This window comes from Pinus tabuliformis, chromosome 1_2 (assembly GCF_031772625.1).
Source record: "Pinus tabuliformis cultivar Carrire ecotype Pingquan chromosome 1_2, CPIR1, whole genome shotgun sequence".
In the NCBI taxonomy this organism is placed as follows: Eukaryota; Viridiplantae; Streptophyta; class Pinopsida; order Pinales; family Pinaceae; genus Pinus; species Pinus tabuliformis.
Window position 1 is genome coordinate 527,945,849 of NC_142298.1, and position 19,400 is coordinate 527,965,248.

General features: G+C 35.8%; 1 protein-coding gene across 1 annotated transcript in view; it reads left to right on the forward strand.

The window, feature by feature from the left end:
- Positions 1-7,544, forward strand: part of LOC149206649 (uncharacterized) — a 284,803-nt gene extending 277,259 nt beyond the window's left edge. Inside the window, exon 5 of the mRNA XM_089393762.1 lies at positions 6,979-7,544. Within this exon, the coding sequence (XP_089249888.1) occupies positions 6,979-7,260 (282 nt within the window). The 3' untranslated portion in view covers positions 7,261-7,544. The remainder of the gene's footprint in view (positions 1-6,978) is intronic.
- Positions 7,545-19,400: the final 11,856 nt, after the last annotated feature.

Genomic DNA, 19,400 nt, shown 5'->3' on the forward strand with positions numbered 1-19,400 from the left:
AGAACAAGATGCATGGAAGACTGCTTTCAAGACAAAGCAAGGGCTGTATGAATGGCTGGTTATGCTTTTTGGCTTAACTAATGCTCCTGCCACTTTCATGAGAGTTATGAATGATGTACTTGGACCTTTTATTGATGATTTTATAATTGTATATTTAGATGGCATTCTTGTTTTTAGCAAAACATGGAAAGAACATTTGAAGCATGTAAAGCAGACTTTAGATGTTTTAAAAAGAGAAAATCTCTATGTGAAATTGTCAAAATGTGAATTCGACAAAACATCTTTAAGTTATTTGGGTCATATTGTAGGGGGTGGTGAATTGAAGATAGATCCTCTAAGGTTGAAGTCATTGTAAACTGGCCTAAACCCAAATCTACTACAGAAGTTAGGAGCTTCCTAGGAGCAACACAATATTGGAGAAAGTTTATTGCTAACTTTTCCTTGATTGCAGCTCCCTTACATGCTTTGACAGGATTGAACAAGGTGTTTCAGTGGGGAGGCAAACAACAGAAAGCCTTCGACACCTTGAAAGAAAAAATTAGTACAACACCAGTACTAGCATTGCTAGATCTTCAAAGACCATTTGAGATTGAAACAGATGCCAGTGACTATGCCATGGGAGCAGTGTTGATGCAACATGGTAAACCCATATGTTATCATTCTGAGACATTTAATTCTGTTGTAGTTAATTATCCCACATATGATAAAGAATTGTATGCATTAGCACAGAGTGTGAAAAAGTGGAAACATTACCTATTGGGCAAGGAAACGATTATACATACAGATCATCAACCACTTCAATATTTGCACTCACAAACTAATTTGCAGCAATCAAGACACTATATGTGGACGAGTTTTCTACAACAATTTCATCTTGTCATCAGATATAAGAAGGGCATTCACAATAAAGTTGCAGATATGTTATCAAGATCAATCATAAATGCATCTACTATACTTAAGCATAACTCAGTATTGCATGAAAGCTACATTGAACAATATGCTCAAGATGTAGATTTTAAAGATGTATATGCAACTTTAAGTTAGAGCAAACAAGTAGAAGAATTGGATTATCATGTTAAGGACCAACTCTTATATCATTTGGGAAAGTTATGCATTCCTCAAACTGAAAGAGTTCACATAATCCGAGAAGCACACACTTCTCTAATATCAAGTCATTTTGGTGTAAGTAAAACAGTTGCACAACTGCAAAGGTCCTGTTATTGGCCAAGAATGCATGAAACAGTTTCTAGATATATTAAAGGGTGTACCATGTGTGCTAAAAGCAAGCTCAGCAATAGAAAACTAGGCTTGTACACTCCACTTCCAGTTCCTTCTCATCCTTGGGAAAGTGTTTCCATGGACTTTGTTGGAGGATTGCCAAAATGATTATTGTGGACAGGTTCAGCAAATGGTGTATTTTAATACCTTGTAACAAGCAGATTACAACTGAACAAACAACAAAGTTGTTCTTTCAGCATGTATGGGTTCATTTTGGGTTACCCGCTTCCATTGTATCTGATCGAGATTCCCGATTTGTTGGGAAGTTTTGGTCAAGTCTGTGGGAACTGATGGACACCAAATTGAAGAAGAGCACAACCTTTCATCCACAAACAGATGGCCAAATAGAGGTGGTCAACAGGACAGTGATCCAGTTGCTCAGGGGCTATTGCAGCAAGCATCCCAAGCTTTGGGATGAACATTTATGCTATGTGCAACATGCTTACAACCGTGCTAAGCATTCTTCTACACAGAGATCTCCTTTTGAGACTTGTTTTGGTTTTATACCAAGGTCTCCCTTGGATTTTGTCTTTAGTAAAGACATAGTAGTTGATGGACACAGTGATGTGGACAAAGCAACCAAGTTCATTGAACAGATCCAAGAAATTCACCAGGCAGTGCAGGAACAACTAGAAAGAAGCCAGGCCAAGTACAAGAAAAGGCATGATAAGCATCGAATTGAGCATATCTTCCAAGTTGGTGATCAAGTCTGGCTGTACATCAACAAAGACAGAATGCAAGGTGAAGGTAAGAAGCTGAAGCCAATAAGGTATGGGCCTTTCAAGATACTTGAGAAAATTGGTGAGAACACTTTTCGCCTTGATTTGCCAGCTTACATGCACATCTATTCAGTAGTTAATGCAGAGAACTTGAGACTGTTTGAACCTTCATTGGTTGAAGATCCCAAAGAGCAAAGGCAATTGCCTTCTATTGATGATCTGTTCCCTGGATATCTCAATGAGTTGCAGGAAGATACAGTTTTGGACAGGAAGGTGAGAACTACGCGTAGAGGGGATGTTGAGTACCTCAGAATTGGACTCAAAGGTTTAAAACCAAGCAGTGCAAGATGGATAGAGATTGGGCAAGTGAGGAAGCTGTATCTTCACTTGATTGATGCTTAAAAACCAACTTTTGGTGGTCCAAAATCTTTTTCAGTGGGAAGGCATGATCCAAATGGATCCTAGAAAACCCTCTAAGTCTTCTAAAAGATCAAAACTATCGCATGAGAAGAACTTTTAGAAAAGTTGGATAACACTATCGGGAGACAAAAACATAAAGAAAATAGTGAAATGAAGCCTATCGGAGGTCAACGGAGCAATGCACAGGAGCCGTCAGATTTGGCCAATCAATGGTCCAGATCCGATTTGCAAATCGCAATCGGCGGTGGCAAGCGGAGGCTGTCGACGGAGACCACATGGAATATGCGACAGCGATCAGCGGGACCAACAAGGACCGTCGATCAAGCGCGCAGATTGACGGCCCAAGTTGAATCGCAATGTCGCGTCAGCAAACCACAGAGGAGCGCTTACAAACGCCCGGGGGTATGTGTGATATGCGATTGCGATCAATCGCATCGCAACATCGCATCAGAGAATTATAATGGAGCAGGGCTGACACAGACCTAACTCGTGATAGCTGGACCCGATGGAGAAATAGGTGACATTTCATATATTTTGAGATCTAGAAAACAACATTTTCCTTTGTATTTGCGTTTTTCGTTAAATAAACAAAATACGAAGGGAATGTGCCGATGCGATGAAACTGGACTCAAAAGAGTTTATGAATGCGAATATATAATATTTCAAGTCCGTTTAAAGCCATTTTACAGGTTTTTTCAATGTTTTCATGTATTTTTAAAATACAAAGGGAAATCACGAAATAAGAGGGATTTCGGGCGGGCCGTAGGCAGTAATTGGTTTTGGTTGGGCTCTGCCCGAGCCCATACACTGGCTACCATGTGTCTAGGCCCTGGAGAGAGAAAACCACCCTTTTCGGGCGGTTAACCCCCGTACGAATGAGCCGCCTGAAATGAACCTCAGCCGTTAGATCAAGATCTCTCAGATCAACGATGGAGATGCGATAAGCGATATAAAGGTGTACCCGATAGGAGTTATAAGGCGGAATCTATAATAATTCAAATCCGATAAGCGGTAGTTTGGCGGATTTTCTCAGTTTTAGTATGTTTCTCTGTATAAACAGAGAACGCTGTTTCTGGGAATTTCAAAGGCTCGATGACCTATTTCGTTACAGAACAGGTGGCCACCATCCTTGAAGGCGTTTAGCAATGATTGCTAATGCTCAGAAGGGGATCTGATTGAACAGAGGCCGGGAAGCCAGAAAGCCGAGAAGGAGAAACGAACAGACAGCGCTGATTGGCTTTAAAGCCACAAACTGCCAGAAACAGAGACAAGCAGTGCTAAGACAAAGAGAAAACAGAGACAGAGAGTCAGTGAGGAGAGTCTGTATACTCAGAAAGACTTTGGGGATCCAAGTGAAGCCTTGTTGTTTTGTATCTGTTGTGCAAGACTCAAATTGAGCTCACTTTTGTAAAAGCTCTGCTTCTGAAGACATAATAGAGAGGTCACCACTGAAGGCTGGACCAGGGGACGTAGCCCAGGAGTGTTGGGTGAACTCCTTATTAAACTTGCTGTGTTTATGTGTGTTTGTCTATTATGTTCTTTAACTGTTTCATCGTCTATGTATTTCGCAATCTTATCGATCCATTGCACAAAATAACATAGGCAAATCCATGCGCATGAGTCTGTAATACCTTAATAATTGTTTAAGATCTCATTATCAGATCACATGTTGAAGTTCCTATGCCTAATAGTTAGAAACCCTCCATGTAATTTCTGATTTATTCCTTCCTACTTGTTCTGATCTATTAACAAGTTATTTACCATGTAAATACTGAAAATAAACACAAGTACATGCTCAACACATTACAGATCATCAACTGAAGGAAACAGAAACAAGCACACAAATGACATCGTTATTTTTGGACTAATGTCCCCGGAAAAACCCAATGTGGGAAACCCAGTGCAACTATCTGAGGGTTTGATTTATTAAGCAGTTTCAGAATACAATCTGGGTGCCAAATCCGGCTCACCCAACAGAGAAAAATCTTGGCAATTCCGACTTCTGTCCTCTGTGTCAGCTTTCCCGGCTGTTCCGGTAGTTCCCAACAGTTTTGGCTGTTCTCGATAGTTTCGGCTTCTGCCCTTTGTGTCAGCTTTCCTGGCCGTTCCGACAGTTCCCGGCAGTTCCGGCTGTTCCCCGCAGTTCCAACTTCTGCCCTTTGCGTCAGCTTTCCCGGCTGTTCCGACGGTTCCCTGCAGTTCCAGCTTCTGCCCTTTGCGTCAGCTTTCCCAGCTGCTACGCTGATCCTCCCGGCACTATTTCTGCCTCTCTGCTTCTATATTCACTGCTCCTTAGCTGCAATTCCTGATCACTCTCTCAACTTTCTCAGCAAACCCAGCCCCAGAAAGTCGAAATCTTGATCTCTTGGTGTGTTCTCCAAGTGACCCTCAATCCTCCTCTTATACTTTTCTCGTTGACAAATCAACGACCAAGATTAAGTCCCTACTCAACGACTAAGATCAGATCTGGCTTGATCCATAACTTTTGGACCATTCTAACATTGTTTTATATTAATTCATATTAATATTTTAATTTCCCTAAGTTTAGACTTGGGGACTTCATTAAAAATACTAATTATTTTAATATCTCCCAAACTGTTTAGAATCTGCCCAAACCATTTCTAGGTATTGGAGATCTCATGTCCCTTAGCCTCTCCACCAATTTTCGTGGCTAGAGCACATTCGATGCTACCCCAAATCAACAATATGTCTTAATTGTGTTTTTTCTTCTTTAGTTGGGCCATTATCCTAGGATGGGAACCCATGTAGATTCTAATTTATTAATTAAAAACTGTTGATTGGGAAGAATCTATTTGTGTCACTTGTGATTGAGATTGGTGTAATCTTGCTTCTGCTAATTGGGTTAAAAACCTAGTTGTGCAGCTATTTAATAGATCTATTAGGTTAATAAAGTGCTAAATGCTAGATGTTGGAAAATGTAACTAGGTTCAGTCTTCATTAAATGTATTTGAGTCATCTTGTAATGTACTTGTCAAAAGAATAAATAAAAGAATTATTATTATTATTATTATTATTATTATGACTTATTAAAAGATGGGTTTCATGGTTGGGTCATCATGTTTTAGGTCAAAGTCCCCATTGAGAACTTCTAGGATTTATTCTGAGTTAATAGAGTCATTGTACTTTTAAAGAGACCCTTATTGGGCTTTTGAATCATGTAAAAATGTTAAGTATTGAGTCAAATATGAATTATGTTGCCTCCACATCAAGTCGGCCTCAAAGAGGGCTATTTGACGTCACCAAAGGACTATAAATGAAGCACTTCGAATTCCATTTGAAGCACTTACTCAACAAGCTAGTACGATATCTCTTGACGCTGGAAAAAGTGCAAAATAGAAGGAAGAAAAGATAGTGCGAGTTTGGTCCAAGAGAAGGAAAGGAGGAAGATCGAAATTTTGGTGCATCTCTCTCTCTCTCTCGTGCCTTGGATTGGAAGATTGAAGTTCTCTTGTTGATGCCATAGCTAGTTGCCGCATGTTGTTGCTACTAGATCAAAGTATAGATCTAAGTTGCTGGCGCTAGGTCCTGCTGCCTCAAGAAGTTGTATTGGGCCAAGGTCGAAGTTCCTATGTTGAGATCAAAGTCTTTCAGTGAAGATCGAAGTCTCCAAAGCAAGGTCGAAGTTGTTGGGTTGAAGAAAGCGCTGCCACTATTGCTAGGTCAAGTAGAATCATCTGCAAGAGTAGAGGAAGGCTGACTTGGTGTGGAGGGAAGTTTGTGTCAAGCTCTAGAGTCTTGGAAGATCTCCAAAAAACTATTGAAAGAAGAATTACTGACTGGGTTTTCCCCTAGAGAGGGGTTTTGCCCTAGCTGTGAGCCTAAAACTGGTGTCTATTGCTTTATGTGCTATTGCTTTGGTAATTGCTTGATGAACTAAAAAAAAAGATATAAAGAAACCTAATAAGAAGTCAAGAACAGCACAAATAATTATCAAGTATAAGAAAATCTTTCTGCCTTTCTGATTTTCTAACATTAGACTCAATAGAAAATTAACTCCATGGTAAATTTCCACTTTGAAAACAGCCTTGTTATGATTCAACATTAAGGCATTGTAGTAAGGCATCAAACAATGGTTTTTTTAGGTTAGTTATGACTGTTAATATAACTTTCATCTTCTATAAACGTAGCACTGGTATTTTATTAAGAATATTGACGTTTAGTTTCTAGTCATTAACTTAGATAAGCCATTATCATATCTACACATAAATTTATAATATATTACAATGGGGTAATTAAAGCTAGATATTTAGTGTTTTCATTTACGAAGCAATTCTTAAATATGTTGATAGTTCTTGCTTAGAACATGATGCAGGTCATGCATGCCGACCCTTTCTTTTTCTAGTATAATTATTTAATTTAAATATGATGATTTTGAAGTGATATAATTCAATCTCATTAAAGATGGACTGATGTTTTAAATTCTCATATTTGACCATGATTTAAATTTCAAATTTATTATATTTATGTATAATCCTTTATCGTCTTTGACTGAGTCATATGTTGGTGGAAATGCAAATAATTTTCTCGTTGGTTGAACCAGGGCGTGATTCGTCGTCGTTTATTGAATTCAAACAGCATGGCTCTAATTGTAAATCCAATCCGAGAAAAAGACTTATTAGAACATTTTTTAAAAGAATTGAATCGATTAGGCTTGACAACCAATGTAGAACAAGTAGAGCAACAAGAATGGACGAACTGTAAGCTTGCAACTTATGGAGAAGATGGTGTTGATGATCTTGATGAATACTGTACAATGTATAATATGGATCACTATGAAGGGGGAATAGTGGCTTTGCACATAACACTTAAGAACGAGAGTTAGGTACATAGCTCTCAATATGTGTGCATCTTTGGAGTTGATATTGAGAATGGGTGGTTTCAGTTTATAAATAAATTTTTATTGGTTGTAAAGTATCCAACAACCAAGACTCTGGGAAATGTATTCAAGAAAGAAAGAAATGTTATTGGTTGTAAAAGAATTTAAAAACCAAGACTTTGGGAAATGTTATTCAAGAAAGGAATAAATGTTATTGGTTGTAAAAAAATCTAACAACCAAGACTATGGGAAACGTTATTTTCTTGAAGAGTGTTTAAAAACCACGTTACAATGATATATATTTGGATTTTGTTGATTATATTTAGTATCTTATTTAAAAAAAATAATCAACATAAGAATATTGAAATATGAATATGAGAAATTTGATACATTTGGATTTTATTGATTTTTTTTTAATATATAAATTAAAAAAATTAATATAACAAAACAAATATTAAAATATATTAAAAAAATTATATTATATTAAAAAAAATTAAATTGTAATGATATTTTTGGATTTTGTATACTATAAAAATATTGAATATGAATATGAGAAATCTGATATATTTGGATTTTATTGATTTTTTTTTTATATATAAATTAAAAAAATTAATATAACAAAGCAAATATCAAAATATATTAAAAAAAATTATATCGTAATAATATTTTTAGATTCTGTATATTGAAAAAAAAAAATTTATTGAAAACTTTGATAATGATAATGATTGAGATGTGAACACTTTTTTAATTATGAAATATCTTTATTTAAATTTTGATTTTTTAAATATTGATTTATTTATTATTTTTCTTTAATACAATAAAAGTGTTTAAATTTAATGAAGCGTTGTTACCATGTTAATTTAAGAATTTGCAAAGTATTACACAAATGTTTTGATATAGATAAATTAATCATTGACCAAGTCATTATAATTTTAAGTTAACTTACTATAATGATTTATTTTTTTTCTTTTTCCAATTCATTTTTCAGTGTGTTTGGGGCATTCCTTCTCAAATCAAAGTAGTAGTTGTTCTTGATCTTGATATCTTTGTAGATCTTTTTTATTTAAATTATTTTTAATTTTTAATTTTTTGTGTTACATTTTAATTCATTTAGTTTTCAAAATTGTAAATTTATTCAACATATTTTTTCATATTTATTTTTTATATCTCACATAAGAGCATTGTTCATTCACTTGGGAATTTAAACTTGGATAATTGAGCACATAACATACTGAGCATTCACTTGGATAAAATAAAGTCAATTAATGAGTAGTATAGGGTATTGCATTTATATATTATTATTATTCTTATTATTATCTAGACATGTTTTTACATGTTTTTCTTGATTTCAATTTTCAATGTGGTTGAAACCTCATAGTTAATGATTAGTATAGGGTATTGCATTTATATATTATTATTATTCTTATTATTATCCAGACATGTTTTTCTTGATTTCAATTTTCAATGTGGTTGAAACCTCAACAAAATAAACTCAATTAATGAATAGTATAGTGTATTGCATTTATATAGTAGTATTATTATTATTATCTTGACATGTTTTTCTTGGTTTCAATTTTCAATGTGGTTGAAACCTCAACAAAATAAACTCAGTTAATGATTAGTATAGGGTATTGCATTTGTATATTATTATTATTCTTATTATTATCTACACGTTAATAATTAGTATAGGGTATTACATTTATATATTATTATTATTCTTATTATTATCTACACATGTTTTTACATGTTTTTCTTGATTTCAATTTTCAATGTGGTTGAAACCTCAACAAAATAAACTCAGTTAATGATTAGTATAGGGTATTGCATTTATATATTATTATTATTCTTATTATTATCTAGACATGTTTTTACATGTTTTTCTAGATTTCAATTTTCAATGTGGTTGAAACCTCAACAATGATTAGCCTTTCTATGAAGACTAAGAAGGTAGTTCTGAGTTAATTTCATACTCTTCATTGTTGGGATTTTTTTCATAGTTTTAGTGGGAAATTTGCCAAATGGAAAATATTTATGATGTCTTTCTTTGCTAAGTATCGTTTGCATTTAAGAGTGATAATTCTATTGTGTAAGCGTTGAGTTTACATGTAATTTAAATAATTTAAATCTAAATTTCTAGAGACCCTGTTCAAATCTATAAGAATATAGAGTATTATTAACGGGTAAAAACACATTATTGTGTTCCGCTTTGTAATAAAGAGTATAGAGTATTTAGGTAGCACAACATATATGAACAATGTTAACAAAATATGCTAATAATGTTGTGTCGTCATTCCATTGTGGCTTAGGGTTTAAGTTCTATAGAGAAATTTTAAGCAAATACAATAAGTTAAATGTCAAATATTAACCATAACATATTTTTGGTTGGAAGCCTTTCCTTTTTGACACAATTTAAAGTTTCAAATACAAAAGTGATTCCATTGTGGCTTAGGGTTTAAGTTCTATAGGGAAATTTTCAAACAAATACAATAAGTTAAATGTCAAATATTAACCATAACATATTTTTGGTTGGAAGCGTTTCATTTTTGGCACAATTTAAAGATTCAAATACAAAAGTGAAAAAAAAAGTAGAAATCATTATATTGAACCATTTCATTTATCTTATATTACTCGGTTAAATTATAGTTTTATTCAAGACATCATATTTTTGGTTTGGCTATTGGTTAGAGCTTTATTTTAGTAAAATTTAAACTCATAATTTAATTTGGTGGTCATATTGAAACTCAAACTAAATAATTTAGTCTTATATATTTTTAATAGTTTATTTATAAATATGTCATAATTTTTAATATTGCAACAATAACTACATAATACCAACATTTTATCTATAATAATAATAATAATAATATTTTAAGGAAAATATTTCATTTGATCTAAATTTTTTTGGTATAAAAATGCTTAATCTTTTGACAGTTCCTCATACTTAATATTGTTACTTGGTATTCATGTGTGGCAATTGTTTATTACAAAACATTTTTAATATTAACACAAATAATGTTATCTTAAATTTACTCCATATTAATCTATGTATATCGTATTTTCCAATTTTGTTGTCTCAAATGGTAATGTTTCAATATGTCTATTGCAATACACAATGTAAACTTATTCTTACAATGAATTCTCCTTTGTGCGAATATGTCTAATGTAGAATTATATTAACCATGTTCAACATTAATTCTAATATGATATTATAACTACTAAGTTTGGTTAAGATTGACTTAGTCAATTTTATGTGGGCCCATAACCCCTCTCGGTTAGGACATCTCACCTCTTGAGTTGTGTATAGATACACAACTCAAGTGTCATTTGGCGTCCTATATCATCTCCATCCATCACATGTATAAATATCCTCATGGAATCACACCCATATGCTCAGGTGAAAATCCCACAAGCTTGGGTTTCATGCCCACAAGCCACACTTGTGTGCCAACTCCTCCACAACCCTCTAGCCTAGGGTTTGGAGTACCTCCCAAGATATCAATCTCAACATACTCAAAAATGATATGGATGAGGGTCATCATGGTTATAATTGTTTTCAACTTGGAAGGTATTTTGGAAGATCCTAGACTTACACAAATGTGTCATTTCAATTATGGGACTTTCCTACATCCTCAGACTATAATAAAAATCTTATGTAGAATCATCAATTCAGTGTAGAGTTCATTTCCTTTGGAAGGAAATTTTCCTCAAGGGTTCAAAAGCATACATGAAAAATACCAATAAAAAAATTATGTTGGAAGCGGTCTAAATCTAAAAATTATGGGTAGAAATCACTACCAACATTAGTAGGAAGACTTGAACAAACCACAATAGGAAAATGGAGGAATTAAATGAGGGATTTATGGAAAACAAAATTTATTTTTTAATATACTTGAAGCTCCCTATTTTGGTTGAATGTTCAGGTCAGCTCCTATATTGACATGGCCCTTCAAAAATAAATATATATATTTTTGTTTGAGGTCGTCTTTCCTAGAGACGTGACTATTTGAGTAACTAACCAATATAAATACAAGCTATTTCAACCCCATTTTGCACAAGAAATTTGGTCAATAAATAATAGAACATTTTAGTGAAGATTTGTTAAATTTTCAGATTGTTCTATGCTGCATCATTTACTTTAACCCAATTCAACACTTCAATTAGAAACATTTCCAATAACAATTAATATTTTCAATCATCAACAATAATTGAATATAGAACAATAAATTCAATGACAAAGGAGACAATCAACACATCAAAAAGAGGCACTAGGTTTGGTCAAAGGCCAGGGAAAAATCCCACAAGGGGGAAAACCCTTTTAAATTCTTCTTATATTACATTATCATAAAATGATCAATAGAGAGTACAATGAGCCAAGTACAATATCATTTAGAAAAATAACCTAATAACATTTATAAATATGTTTCCAACATCAATATATATCAAAACAACTTTTCTTATTTGTGGTCAACTGTGGTCAACTTTGGTCAATGATCAAATTTCAGTCAAAGTTTCCAGTCGCAGGGAGGAGGATTTGTGAAAGCGACTGAAGGCTTCCATTCTCTCCCTTGAGTCTACAAGCCATCGATTGCAGTATAATTTATCTTTGGATGAGCCAGTCATCATAACCCAAAACCATAAAAATAGATGCGAGCTTTAGACCGTGTAATTTCAGACCTTTGTGAACTTCTTTTTTCAACCCAGTGTTAGACCTATGTGAGCCAATAAATGAAGAAGAGAAGAAGAAAATACTTGGTGATGTTCAAATGAGCTTGAGGCCACTTGTATTTATAGGCTTCCAAGGGTGAACAATTTACCATTAGGGCCAACCTGTCAAAAATGTCCATATGTGGATTTTTCTTCATAAGTACACTTTCCCTTGTCAATATTTTATGATATTTACATTGATTTCGGTCCTTTCAAAAAGAGGAATTCAATGTAATCATCATCTCCATAAAATGAGCTATCCAAAGTGGATTTTGGCCATAGTTTCCAATTTTAACACTCCTTCTCAACTAGGGGGAATTCCACCTGCATCATATCATGTATATCCTATCATCATATCATGTCCCATCTCTACTCAACTCAATCTACTGAAACATTCTCAAATATAAAGAATAAGAATCATTAGGGAGATAAAGATACCACCCTCTACATTATCAGAGAGCACATATCAATCCAAAACAATATCAGGGAGCACATATCAACCTGAAACCACATCGGCGAGCACATCTCAACTAATAATCTCGTGGGGGAGCTAAACATCTATAACCCCATATCAAGAAATATGTGATATAGGGGAGAAAATCTCAAACCATCCTATTCCCACTAATATTCCCAACAATGACCTTCAAGAGTCATGTGGTAGAACACTTGCATCATAATCAGCTTGGATTATACACCCCCAAGTACACTATCAACCCATTGGCCAGATGAGGAGTGGTATTCCCAACAAGCCCAACTTGTGGGTATGATGTCAACTAGGGTATACTCTACAAAGACCAAGATAGGGGAGAAACATCTCCAACCCTATGGGTAGAATATAGGGGAGCAACATCTATGACCCTATTATCTAGAGATCCATCAACCCTAGGAGCCGTTCATCTCAATTCCTCACCCTAGGACCTCAGACAGAGGGGAAGAGATGGCTTAGTGTTCTCAATCAGTCATGCCCCATATTAGGAGGGGTCACATCCATTAGTCCAAGCTACTCTTGTTGGCATTATGAGACAAGTGTTGTCCTTGATGGAAATTCACACAAATGATAAATTATAGTGCAGGAAAGTTATTTTCAAGTTCACGCACTTTCATGCAAAGAAAAGTTTCTTTCATGTAGAGAAAAGTTCACGCACTTTCATGCAGAGAAAAGTTTCTTTCATGTAGAGAAAATTTCACGCACTTTCATGCAGAGAAAAGTTTCTTTCATGTAGAGAAAAGTTCACGCACTTTCATGCAGAGAAAATTTCCTTTCATGAAGAGAAAAGTTCACGCACTTTCATGCAGAGAAAAGTTCACGCACTTTCATGGTTGGCTCATGGTATTAGTCTGACAGTTTTTTATCCTATGGTTTTGGTCCGTGGTATTGCATCCAAAAGTGTTGATCCCAAGTATTGGGTCCATGGTATTGAATTGTTATGGTTTTTGGTCTGTGGTATTCTGAAAGGCCTAAGGCTATAAAAGAGGAAGGAGATCATTTGGCAAGGCATCTTCTGAATAATTGAATATCTGATGAAGTGCTAGATCTGGAATATGGTGATTGGGTTATGGTGCAGATCTAGATCTGAATAAAGAAGGAACCTGAGCGCAAGGAGAAGGATAAGTTCTATTGATGGGTCAAAATCTTAAGGCTGGAATAGTGGTATCTCTATATGATTTTGATCTGTGATATGTGGCGCACGCTTGATCTATAAATCTAATAATCTGGATTAACTAATATCTGAATGTTTGAAAGAATGAATTTATAGATCTGTACGCAGGTTTCTGTTGGTGAAGTTGCAGACTTTACTTCAAATATGTTTTAGTTGTTTTTATCTATTACTGCGGTGTTCAAGGTTCTGATTTGATATCTGGTTTTTGTGTGCTGAGAAAGTATTAATTCAGTTTATGCACAAGGAAGTTGGTTGATTGCAGATCTATTTGATACTTGATGGATCAGGATCTTAAGGATTGTAATGTTTATCATTATCTGGTTTGATAGACTAGATCTGAATTATTGACGTATGTTTTATGAATGGTATGATCTGGGTATGTCTGATGTACGGAATAGCTGCAAAGCTATAAGGAAATATTTGCAGATCTGTATGCGGGTTGGCTTTGGTGAAAGCATTGATTCAGTATTGGGTAATTCAGAGATTGATGATGCTAGTATTGATTGATTATGAGCTTCAATGATATTAATGGGTCCAGTATGAAAATTGGATGAAACGTGGCCTTTCAGATTATGATGTTGTGCTTCAGTGTATCCAGTCTGAAAATTGATGAAACGTGGTACCTGGAGGAAGAAAGAGAAGGTTGTGGCCTTCAGTAGGTCGGCACCTACGTACTAGTACATCAGCTAGTACAAGAGCCAAGGGGGTGGTAGCTCCCTTCTGGTAGCAGCTAGAAAACAAGTAAAGGTTGGAGCATTTCAGCAGGTAGTAGCCTGCGTACTAGTAAATGGATCGGCTAGTACAAGAGCAAAGGGATTTGTAGCTCCCTTCCAAGAGAGTCTGGAGAACGAGAGAAGGTTGTAGCCTTCTGCAGGTAGAAGCCTGTGTACTGGTATAAGTCTGCACCAGTACAAAACTATTGTAAAAGGTATTTCTTATTAAAGAAGATTGAGACGACTTGCAGCAGGTGGTTTTCACCCACATTGGGTTTCCACCTTACATCATGGTGTTCATGTGTGCTTCTTGTGTGTGATGATCTGTTCTATTTTACTGCTTCGGTTTACTACTCATATGGTTAATAATTTTCTGATGCACTCATTAGAGATCAACTAAATGAATCATATGTTTACTGGATATATACTTGTTGCATCACATATGAATCTTAATATGGAAAGTGAAAAATTATATTGATTTGATAATACTGATTCACCCCCCCCTCTCAGTATTATTTCCAACAACTCTATGAAGACCAAGGAATTCCCTTTCGAAAAAGCCTCGGTGAGAATATATGCAATATACTCATCTGTCAATATGTGATGGAGTCTAACGACTCCTCTCTAAACCATGTCTCGAATGAAGTGATATTAGATCTCTATGTGCTTGGAATTTCCATGAAATATAGGATTCTCTGCCAGATGGATCCCACTCTTGTTGTCACGGTATATCACTGTAGTGTTTAGGACCTGCTCAAATAGATCTCTAAAGAGCTTCCTTAACCAAACTACTTCGCAGCTAGCCATGCTACTGACAATGTATTTTGCCTCTACGGTAATCAATGCTATGGACTTTTGCTTCCTGCTCATCCAAGATATCATGGAAGATCCAAGGATAAAACAACATCCAAACACACTCTTCCTATCGATAACATTTACTTCGCAGTCAACATCGATGTATCCATGAATTCGAACATCTTTGACAAAATATCTTAGACCTATTGTGATCATCCCATGCAAATATCTCAAAATGTGTTTGGTAGTGATCCAATGCGCATGGAGAGGCTCAATCATGAATTCAATTAACATATTCGTTGCTTAGCATATGTCCGAACAGGTGTTCACTAGGAACATCAGAGTCCCGATCAATTATCTATACTTAGATGGATTCACCAAATCAAGTTCTGTAGCCTCTTCACTTAACTTCGTGAAGTTAATTTCCATTGGTGTGGGTAGGGACTTGCATTTGGTCATTCCAAATCTCTCCAACAAATTCACAACATATTTTCCTTGTGAAAGGAAAATATCACCAAGACTTTGTCACACCTCAAGGCCTAGAAATTAGTGCATGAGTCCAAAGTCCTTCATCTCAAATTCATATGCTAGCTCCCTCTTACACTCAATCATCAGGGGATCAATACTTGTCAAGAATAGATCATCAACATATAAAACCAAAATCAACAACATACCTTGGACTACCTTGAAGTAGAGGTTAGGATCGACATTACTTCTTGTGAATCCCATCTTCACCAAATAGATGTATATCTGGGCGTAGCATGCTCTGGGGGCTTGCTTCAAACCATACAATGTCTTCTTCAACCTTATATTGGCTTAGGTGGGATAGACCTAGATTCAAAGTGTACTATACACCAACAAAACCCTCAATCACTGGCCCTTTGGGGAACGACCTGCAAGAAAGTCGTAGTCTCACCCAAAGTGACAATGGGAGATTGTAGAACCAGGTTTTTGTAGCCTAAGTGATACTGCATTGTGGAACGTTGTATTCTTTTATGTTTAACACTTATCTAGAACTTTGCATGAATAAAAAATTTCATACTTATACATAATTTTATATAATTACATTCATTTCTTAAGCATAACTTAAACATTCATAAACTGTGTAGTACTAAACTAAGTGCAGATAATAAGAAAATGAACATCGAGACACAGATTTTACCATGGTTCATCCCAATGTGGGACTACATACACAAGCAATGTTTCTTATAATATGAATTTGGTACAACAAAAACTTCTTCCCTACGCACACTGCTGCAAGGTGTTTGTGCACTAAGCTGCAGATGGTCTGCGCACTCAGCTACAGACCTAGGCCTCCATGCATATAGCTATGGAGCCTTGCCTTTCCTCTAAAATACAGACTACCAAAGTATCAAATAAACATAGATCTAATCCAACATCATCTTAGGATAAATTCTCTTCGTATTATTCGTCCCTATAAATACTATTACATGAGGGATTTACATCGTTACAGTACCATGGACCCGATACCATGGTTTTTGAAATACTATGGAGTATGGCCTAAAACCAACAACTTTACAATATTTTAATGCTTTTACAAAAAGGAAGGGGCTTCACCATGAAGCCCCAATGCTGCATGGTGACTTCGTTGTGTGGTATTCATCATGCTCTGCTGCACAGTTCACTTCGTACTCCGCGACATACTTTCTACTACGTGCTTCCAAAAAACTTGGATTTTTCCCCAAAATATGCCCAACATTTGGCCAAGTTGGGTTGCACCCAACAAGCCTCCAACATTCACATGTGACTCATACAGAGGTACTCAAATTTTGTACCTCGAATCTTCACTGTGATGCTCATGTAGGCGACATTATACTGCTGAAGTATTTCTACTACCTGCTTCTCCTCTCGACGCACTTCTTCCAGTTGTGCCTTTGTTGGTGGTCTATAAATCTTCTATAGCACTTATTTCTCCCTCTGTCATAGATCTTTGAGCCTATCATCTACTTCCTATGAAATTTGGAGGGCCTCATCTTGCCATGGTTGAGTCCTCTATGTCAAAATATTCTCTTTTCTCCAAAGGTCTTCAATATGATTTTGAAGAGTTTGTCCTTCAGTGATTCTGGCGAGCCTCTGTGAGACTGGTAAGGTCTTTGCAGTTGCTCAGAGTTCTTCCAACTTCTTCTGCTTCATTTGGGGCTCCTCTTCAATCCTCTGAATGTTTGGATCATCCTGAAATGAGGTCCAAATCTGCATTGTTACATATAGTAGTTTTCCACAGTCCGCCACTGTGTCGGAGATGCCTTTCAGTGCATATTTTAGATTCATTTCCCTCTGCTCATGTACTTATGGTGGCGTGAATGAATGTAGCCTCATTTGCAGCTTATTAATCTTCATTACATACTTGAACTTCATTTATACAAACTTATTCTTTGAATCCCTTATTGCAAGGCCAAGCTTCACGACCTTATCTATTAGTGACTCTTCTTCACAGACCTTTACGTCTGGAACTTCACTACAAGTTTTTGTGATGGATTCCTCTAGCTGCTGTTGTTGCTGGCATGCTCCATCCCTTTCCTTAATCAGCTGATCGAGCTCCTTCTTCAGCAAAGCTCTTTCCTTCTCCACCTGAATATTTAACAACGAAGTGTGTTGTTCTCGCTCCTGTAGTTCAACTGTTATACCTTGGTGGAACTCGTGCAATGTCTAGGTTGGCAGTGTGGCGATGTTGATATTGACACGGTCCCACCCTTTTGCTTCTTATTTTTCTTCGATTGATTCAAACTATAATGCTCCAGCTGGTATCTGCATAATCCTTAATCCAAATGTTGTTTCTATCCATCACTCTGGTTGCAGTGGTTGACCCATCTGTTCCAGTTGTCTGGTTGTTTGCAACAGTGCCTTTAACTCTGCAATACCTTGTTGAACATCTATCGAGAGAGTTGTGTAGTAATTATCAATCCTATCCTATGTTTCTGGTGTTACTTCCTTGAATTATTCTCCAATTTTGTCGATGTCCCCATTAGTAAGGACAAGTGGTATTTCACCCTTAGATTTGTCCACCTTCTGCTTCTTTATGCTTTTAGTGGTAGCTTCACCGTAGTTATTTCTATTTTCTTTGTCAGTTTTCTATGTTTTTTCCTTTTGTTTCTCCTTGGTTTTATCTTTGTCTCCTTGAGGTTCATCCTCATGTTCTTTGTCATGCTTCTCTTTCACTACCTTATTTCTCGGGGATTTCCTTAGCTCTACTCTAGAGGCTTCAACTGGTCTCTTTTCTTGTCTTCTTTGTGGCTATACTTCCATGGCTACTTTCTTTCGTGCTGACCTTGCAAGCGTTGGGGATACAAGTACACTTGATGCTATGTATTTACCAATTTGGGCTTCCATGATGCTTGCTAGTCCCTTCTCTGCAAAATATCTAGCAATCTCTACAAAAAAATTTCCAGGCATACAACAACACACTTATCTCACACTTGGTCACAAATTCTCAAACTGAATTATCCAGATAGCAAAGTTTAAAATTTGGAGTAGGACATGGATTTTATAGTGAATTTGAATTTCGAACCCCATGATTAGCTTAGATATTTCTCATTCAATGCAGATATGGAGCTAGATCTGGCCATTCGTGCTTCATAAATGTGTTTCTCCTATGCCTTTTAACAACAAGTTTCTTTTAACGAAAATGTTTTCCTTCAGTGGTGATATTTCCGGAAAACTTCGATGAACCTTCCCTTGTGGCACAACAATCCTTCCTTCGTCACAGTTCTTTCGGACTTCGACATACTCCTGAATATCAAGCAGTAATCTTCCTTTTGGTGAAGTTCCCTTCTATAGAGTAGTTTATATTCTAGTGCCCACTTTCAACTGCAAGTGTTATTAAGACTCCTCTCCTTTCGTCCTTTAGCGTGAAGCTCCAGTGACAGAGTTGTCCTGTATACCTTCAATTTGCTACTATTCACTCGTCCCAGAATCAGCTAACCATTTAGCTTCACGAGATGAAATACAACACCATCAGAGATGTGCTTGATAATATATATTCCTAACCAATGTGTTTTAAATTTTCCTTGGAACTTCGTGAATTTTATATCATATAAAAGTAGAATATCTTCTTCCTGGAATGTCTTCTGATTGATGTGCTTGCCATGTCAGGCTTTCTCTCTTTCTTTTTGCACTTGTTGATGAAAACTTGCTATAAACCTGTCTTCTTCTAGAGAAAGTAATTGTGCCATCCTTTCTTCCATTATATTAAAGTTTTCCATGTCTGTGAAGGTTGCAATTCTTAAACTTGGCACAATGTACTCCATAGGCATGA